At 45.9% G+C, this 7,836-nt stretch overlaps 1 protein-coding gene and 1 non-coding gene across 2 annotated transcripts; one reads left to right on the top strand and one right to left on the bottom strand.

Moving 5' to 3' along the window:
• Positions 1 to 180: 180 nt before the first annotated feature.
• LOC135805756 (actin maturation protease-like) lies at positions 181 to 7,328 on the top strand. The gene is made up of 6 exons (XM_065319844.1): positions 181 to 634; positions 1,966 to 2,052; positions 4,384 to 4,462; positions 5,184 to 5,383; positions 5,800 to 5,870; positions 6,261 to 7,328. The coding sequence occupies exons 1-6, from the start codon at positions 429 to 431 to the stop codon at positions 6,674 to 6,676; spliced, it is 1,059 nt and encodes a 352-aa protein (XP_065175916.1). The 5' UTR covers positions 181 to 428; the 3' UTR covers positions 6,677 to 7,328.
• Positions 1,623 to 1,695, bottom strand: Trnak-uuu (transfer RNA lysine (anticodon UUU)). The gene has a single exon. It is a non-coding gene; the product is annotated as a tRNA-Lys (tRNA).
• Positions 7,329 to 7,836: the final 508 nt, after the last annotated feature.

The raw sequence follows: 7,836 nt of genomic DNA, 5'->3' as shown, positions 1-7,836 counted from the left end.
ATTATTAAATTATTATGTTCTCCAAAACTTTGAAAGTCTACAAAAAGATTACCACTTCACATGCAATGCTCATTTCGCGAGTTCGATCGATCGAGTGCAATGAGATCACGTTTTCATGGCAACTAGGCCACGCGAGGACGCGTACGCAATGCGCATAATCCGCTTGTGCACAAAATAGGTGTTTTTCGAAAACTGATCGAGATATTATGGCCCAGTGCATGCAGTGGCAGCAGTGTGCTAGTGCTGTGTGGGATGTGTTTTTGTTTTACATGACTGATTGTATTTCAATAGACGCAGCAAATACTCTAGTCTACAGGGATTGCATAGTCCTATCAGTATCAGTTACTAGTCACCTGTGACTGTGTTCGTGTAACACTGCTGGGCAAGGCATTTCTATTTTAGCCAGTTCTATTGCAAACGCAGCTAGCATGGGTGAACCCAGCAAGAATTACCTTTCTGAAGCTGCACCTCCACCACCACCTCCTCCTGCACTCACATCATCTCTGCCACAGCCAGAGGGAGAGCAGTCTACGTCTGACCGAACCAAACTAATATTAGCTGCTCAACCTCTTGCAATGAGCCAGGATGAATTGATTTCTGAAGTGTTGGCATCAGTGAAGAGGTCACTAGAAAGGTTAGAAGTTCATTATTTTATTGGTGTATGATTCCAATAATAAAAACTTTATTAAAAGGACCTATAAGTTACTAGTTATGATTTTAACATAATTATTATGTTAGTCATAACTAGTAACCATGGTAACTTATAGGTCCTTTTCTCTTTACAGATTCCGATAATATTCCTAGTATTTGCATGCATCTATTCAAACAAACTTTTTTTAGAGACAGCTTCAGTGGAATGCCTAATTTCTGATGAACTACATCACAATGCAAATCTCTACGTTGGACCTTGCAAAACAGGCATGTTTGGGAGAACAAGAGATTTTCAAAAATGTCCCCATGATCATCGGTTGAGGAGATGTAGCAAACCATTGCTCTCCTAATTGAAGAGGATACCCGTGGGTTCATTGTTGAAGAATCGCTTTCGCTTCTACCTAAAGTAGATGAAGGCCAGAATGTGCAGCTTCTGCATTGGTGTCGATGTGTCACAGTTAATTTTAAATGACTTTTTTTGTTTTTTTATTTCTGTTATTTGAATTCGTTTAGAGCACAGGCAATTCCGCCTTCTCACCAGAGGAAAAAACCTCCGGTTCCTACTAAGAACGAATAACATATTATGAGAGAAGGAAATATTAAAAAGAATCATAAAATGAGAATTCCAAAGTATAGAATTCAATGGGTGTGTGTACATGTAAGCAGTGCAGAACACATAGGGATAACATGCAGGAATGTGTATGATGAATGGGGGGGGGGGGGGGGGGTTATTGCTTGCACACTGCTTTTAAAAGTATAAAGATGAGGGATGAATGTCAAGCAAAGCGGTACCCATGAAGGAAGTGATGCCAAGCGAGGAAGCTTAAAGGCACAAGCCGCATTGTGGAGGCGAATATCACTGGGAAGGGCATTCCAAAGAGTGCTTCCTACAAATGTCAATGACTGATGACCAGAAGGTCCAGGAAGGAAAGGCACTTGCAGCAGCCGCTGTTCCTGTCCTAAAATTGATGTGCCCAATAAGGGACTCGAACCCTTGGCCCTCAGATTAAAAGTCTGATGCTCTACCAACTGAGCTAACCGGGGACTTAACCAGTTATATTCCACAAGTCGACATACAAGTTTGGTGATGTCACAGATCATGACCCAGGTATTGGACTTGGTGGGTGGGTGTGTGTGTTCGTGCGTGCGCGTGCTCGTGTATGTTGTGTGTGTGGGCGTGCACGCTACATGTTGGTGTGTGGGTGTGGGTGGGTGTGTGGGTGTGCACATGCGTTCGTGTGTGTCCGTGCGTGTGTGGGTGTGTGTGTGGGTGTGGGTGTGGGTGTGGGTGTGGGTTTGGGTGTGGTTCTGCAGCAGGGAGATTAATACTACTCAGAGTGAAGCACTGACATGGGTGAGTGTCTTCCACCCTGTGCAGTCCTTGCTTCAAGATGGACCGATGTGAGTAACTGTTAGTGGTACACTGATGCTGTATCATCTATTTCTTGCAAACTAGCTTAGAGCTACTGGGTTAGAAGTTATTCATTTCTTGCTCTCATCTTGTCTGTCAAGTAACCTTCAACACTTGGGGTCACTTTACTGAGTCATAAGGGAGGTTCTGCTATACGTGAAACGTAGAGAAATCACGTAGAGAGCAGGTGTCTGGGTTAGAGTCTATGGCTTCGCGTGTTTTGGCTCCAGATTTCTACGCGGAGATGAGGTTCTCTACGTTGTGGCACACGCAGAGAAAATGCGTACGGTTCTGCTGGGTATCATTCGAGTGCAGGCAGAAAACTGCCAAATATGGAAGGCGGAATTCCCAGTACACATTCCACGTGACTTCTCTACGTGAAACGTAGAGCAGAACAGGATTTCTTTACGTTACGGGAACGCGAAGAGAGTTCGCGTGATTCTTTGCGTCGCGTTCCCATAACGTAGAGCAGAACCTCCCTATAACCAGTTCAAAGTTGAACATTTGCACAAAGAAGTGAGGAGGACCTATAATTGTAACAGTTTTTGAACTTTTTTCTTTCCTTTATTCGTTTATTGCCAAGTCTCAATGTGCAGTGGGAACACCGGCCGATGTGACTAGAGTGGGTGTTAGCTAACCATGGCAGGCTTCAGTTACTTCAGGGTCGCTTCCTATCCTTGGATTTAGCCTTTAGTAGGGCTTCACTGCTCGTTCATTTCATTTTCGTAATTATTTCATCACTTCATGGCACCTAACATGGCCAGTACAAGGAAGTGAGGGTGGCAAACCTACCACGGGGAGAAAAGGAAGAAGAAGAAGAAAAAGGAAAGAAAAAATGAAGCACACATGTGTGGCTTCAGTAATCAGTTCTCATTCTCTTGTTTCTTGTGTGCATGTATACGTGTGTGGTGTGTATGTGTGTATGTGTGTGTGTGTGTGTGTGTGTATGTGTGTATGTGTGTGTGTGTGTGTGTGTATGTGTGTATGTGTGTGAGTGTGCGTGCGTGCGTGCGCGTGTGTGCGTGCATGCATGTGTATGCGTGTATAGATGTACACGTGTGTGTGAGTGTGCATGTGGGTGTGGGTGTGTGGGTGTATGTGTGTGTGGGTGTGTGTGTGTGTGTGTGTGTGTGTGTGTGTGTGTGTGTATGTGTGTGTGTGTGTATGTGTGTGTGTGTGTGTGCGTGTGTGTGTGCGTGCATGCATGAAAAAAATGAGAAAAAAATGAAAAATAGGGATTCACTGGCCAGAAAAAGCCACTTCAATCAGCTGTGTGGTGGATACTAGGCTAAAATTAGTGGGGGTCAATTCATCAGCCTTGCAAGTTGTTGAGTGGTGTAATCCCAGCACAAGTTGCTATGTCTAACATAGCTGTTCGCTATCATCGTTTCCACGATGGGCAGGTGTGAGGTCTGAGGTGTGTGTGTGTGTGTGTGTGTGTGTGTCCCATATGGTGCAGTGGTATGTGCAGCGATTTCCAATCGATAGGTTGCGGGTTCGATTCCCGACGATTATGGTCACACACGTCTTTCTTCTCTTTCTCAGACTCTTCCTGACTTTTCTTTCATTCTCCTGGGTGGTTACCAACAGCCAGTGCATGCCGGAGTATGTGGTGTGATGTGTGTGCGGGAAAAAAGAAAAAAAATGAAAATGAAAAGACCAAAAATAGGGATTCACTGGCCAGAAAAACCACTTCAAATAGCTGTATGGTGTAGACCAGGCTGAATAGTGACGGTCAATTCTTCAGCCTTGCAAGCTGTTGAATGGTGCAATCCCGGCACAAGTTGCTATGGCTTCTGCCGTAGCATTGCTATCATCGCCTCCGGCGATGGGCGTCAAAGGTCAAAAGGTGTGTGTGTGTGTGTGTGTGTGTGTGTATGTGTGTGAGTGTGCGTGCGTGCGCGTGTGTGCGTGCATGCATGTGTATACGTGTATAGATGTACACGTGTGTGTGAGTGTGCATGTGCGATGTGGGTGTGGGTGTATGTGTGTGTGTGTGTGTGTGTGTGTGTGTGTGTGTGTGTGTGTGTGTGTGTGTGTGTGTGTGTGTGTGTGTGTGTGTGTGTGCGTGCATGCATGAAAAAAATGAGAAAAAAATGAAAAATAGGGATTCACTGGCCAGAAAAAGCCACTTCAATCAGCTGTGTGGTGGATACCAGGCTAAAATTAGTGGGGGTCAATTCATCAGCCTTGCAAGTTGTTGAATGGTGTAATCCCAGCACAAGTTGCTATGTCTAACATAGCTGTTCGCTATCATCGTTTCCACGATGGGCAGGTCTGAGGTCTGAGGTGTGTGTGTGTGTGTGTGTGTGTGTGTCTAGGTGTGGTCTGGTCGCGTTGAGCATGGCAGCATCGAAGCTTGCACCGGCATGGCTGAGTGATGCATCCTTAGATAATACAGTACGTTGACGGTGTTTGTTTTCATCACGTGTGTTGTCACTGTGTGCACTGGAATTTGTCGAGTCCACGTGCACATGCACATGCCCATACACATGTACAGTGCTGGCCAGAGAAATCCAACCTCATCAATAAAGTAGCGCTGTGTTTAGTGCACAGACCAGCATGTGTAGTGCTAAGGCTGCGTAGCGCCCGGCTCTATTTTGTTCATGAGGTTGGGTTTCTTTGGCCAGCACTGCACATGTAGTCCTTTTCAAGGTAACCGATACTCCTATTTTAGATTATCAGGTGGCTAAGCAGTAGTTTTCAGCTGTTTAGATCAGAAAACCATTTTTTTGTCCATTGCGCAATTCACAATGTTGACGTACTAAAAGGCACTCCTCGCTCAAGTATGTCTCACGTAAACGGCTCTTCCTGCTCAGAGGGGACGACTGTAGTCTATGCTGGCTGGATGTCTGTTGCTGGCGGAATGTGTAGCTAAAAATAGCCAGACATGATGCCTGGATCTAGAGATGCATCTTTCTATGCTGCTGGGTTGGGCATAGGGTAATGATGAGTATAGAGATGTTGGCGCTGTCAGTGTGTGCCACTTTTAGTACAAATTTAGAATGCTGCAGCGAAGCAGGCAATGTTCTAGACCCTGGCAATGTGCCCTCAATCATGATGCCTTGGAGTTTCTTATTTATTTTGGTTTCGGCCTTTGTTGTTATTGCTGATGCCCTAGGATGCACGCACCTTCGCGTTGCTAGCCTTTGCACGTGCCAGGCGATTCAGTGAGCATGGCGAGATGCTGAGTGCGGAGTGGCTAGCCAGCTTGGCGAGAGAATACTGCGGTCTCCAGGCGCAGTGCTGCCCGGCAGATGTCCTCAGTGATCCAGCCGGCCTTGTCAAGCAGCTGTGCGCTGGAAAGTTGCTGTTGGTGCCGTATCCTTTGTGCAGCTAGCTAACACTTCAGGGTGTCAGGGTGTATTCTCTCCTCTGTGAATTCTGCACTCATGAGTAGCATACCCAGAAGGGAACTCTGTCATTCACTGAGGCCGTAGGCAGTGACAGACCGAAATATTTACTTGCAGTTGAAGTTATAGCTAAGTTATTTCAAACTTCTTCCAAGTGTTCCTGCTTTTGTTTAAAAATTCTCTGGCAAAACTGAAGTAGAGAACTGTTGTTGGTCAAGAATGTGGCGAGCTGTGCGTTTTACCTGTGCATGAGTCCTTGTGTTTTTGGATCCACGTGCCCATCCTACATCATGCGTGCCTGCAGAGGGACTTTTCACTCTGATCCGTGTTTGTGCTGTAAGCGGTGGCTGTGTTGTCCTTGACTAGTGTGCTCGTGATGACCAGATATGACTGTTACCATAACCACACACCATTCCTGGCCACCGGTCACAAGGCACACTGGGCATTGGTGACAGGTAAGGGGCTGCTGCTGCTGCTGCTGTAAACTGGGCGATGGCTTGGCCACTCATTCCATGATATCCGTGTTGCTGTGGACAGGTACTCATGGCCTGGTTTTCAGCTAACAGCATGTGTATCATGCTGCATCTGGAACATGTGTATGCGGTCTAGCTGGCTGTGTAGACTACAGTGCATGGTCTGCATTCTGTATGTCCACAATAGAATAACATTTAAGAAAAAATAGGGTAGTGTAAGCCCAGAGGACTTACTTTGAAGTATGGTCTATCAAGCTACAATTGTAGTGAGCTGTAAGTTATCTAGTGCCCGGCCAACTCTGCAAAGTATGTGTTCAACCTAATAATTATGGCTTCTGGTGTTGAGATACCATTATGCTGCTCTGTGTGCAGGTGTATTGCAAGCTCATTCTGTGGACTGTGCAATGTGCATGCGGCCAGCACAGCGCAGCAGCTGCTACAGCAAGGACAGCACTACTTCAGATGCCGCAGCCAGACATTGCGTATTTGCTGATGAAGACGCTTCATCACCTGTGTGCAGTGCTGCTACCCTGGAAACCTTGCCCGCTTGCACGTGCACTGCTGGTGCCGCGATCTCGCCCAATCAAACGTACGTTCTTGCCCGTCAAGGGAAGTCTCGGTATGTGGGTATCTGGAATTTGATGGAGCTGTCGGCAAGCAATGCTCAATTGACGGACTTTGGTTCTCATCCTTCTAAAGCTGGGCTCAACGGTACGCCCTTTATAGAGCCAGAAGGTAGTATCAGAGCCGGGCTGTGTAATAAAGTTGTCTGGCTGTCCTCAAGCTAAAAAGGTACTGTGACTACGAGGATATTAGATTGTTCATATAATTTTATAAGAAGAGAAAGCACCTACAATTAACATGTATAAGGCCACGGACATCGAGTATCGAGTAGCATGCATATTGTTTACACGGACATCGAGTAGCATGCATATTGTTTACACGGACATCGAGTAGCATGCATATTGTTTACACGGACATCGAGTAGCATGCATATTGTTTCACCCATCACGATAAGATACAGAACCGAGCGTAGATTCTACCTGACAATAGCTGGCGTCATTGAACCACTGCCGTATACAGACAGCATAATAATCATCATGACCTAACACAGGCGTAGTAGCTAAGTTTTCAGACATATTACTACAATCACCACAATGCATGCTTTCCTCTGTATAACAGGTGTGATCTGAAAAGTTTTCGAAAATATATCTTTACCATAAAGCCTCGTTGGAAATGCTTCTTACCAGAAGTCATAATGCTTTCCTATTTCGAGCGAGGCCACAGGCAAACGTCCGTATTATGAAAGTGCTGACTTCACCCGACGTATTGAAGGACCATTGCCACATCAATATTATAGCTTATAATCTCAAACATAACAGCTGCACTCAACCGGATTACATTACTAGCCAGTACATGGTTTGTATTCCCGTGCCATTATATGTAGCGTTTGTGAACGTGGGTAGTGGTGGTCGTGGTGGTGGTCGTCGTCAGCGAATGCTCTTACCGGTACATGGGGCTGGCATGACGTCTCTGAGACTACATGCATACCTGCATCTCCTTAGCTCCCATTCTCTACAATCAGTAGTTGACGTCTCTGAGACTACATGCATGCCTGCATCTCCTTAGCTCACATTCTCTACAATCAGTAGTTGACGTCTCTGAGACTACATGCATACCTGCATCTCCTTAGCTCCCATTCTCTACAATCAGTAGCTCTGCCCTGTTTCCTTTTAATATGGAGGATGACTTTGTCTGCACTCACAATCCGAAATGTGTGTGTGACCTTTGCTTCGATTGGGGAGCCTCGCCTATACTTATAGTCAAGTTATACGCATGACACCGAAGACTGGTCTTGAGTGATTTTCATCACCAGATGGTTGGTGATTGGGCCAGTCTTTGACCAAACTGCCAGGTGTCAGACATCGTGTGACACTCACTCAGACAT

This window comes from Sycon ciliatum, chromosome 1 (genome assembly GCF_964019385.1).
Source record: "Sycon ciliatum chromosome 1, ocSycCili1.1, whole genome shotgun sequence".
NCBI classification, from domain to species: domain Eukaryota; kingdom Metazoa; phylum Porifera; class Calcarea; order Leucosolenida; family Sycettidae; genus Sycon; species Sycon ciliatum.
This window is presented reverse-complemented; position numbering and strand designations above follow the sequence as displayed.

What these genes read in the sequence shown, in the direction of transcription:
- LOC135805756 (XM_065319844.1), top strand. Translation starts at nt 429, where the DNA reads ATGGGTGAACCCAGCAAGAATTACCTTTCTGAAGCTGCACCTCCACCA. An exon ending in GTGAAGAGGTCACTAGAAAG is followed by an intron (nt 635 to 1,965) that starts GTTAGAAGTTCA and finishes GTGGTTCTGCAG; the next exon opens with CAGGGAGATTAATACTACTC. An exon ending in GGAAAGTTGCTGTTGGTGCC is followed by an intron (nt 5,384 to 5,799) that starts GTATCCTTTGTG and finishes CGTGATGACCAG; the next exon opens with ATATGACTGTTACCATAACC.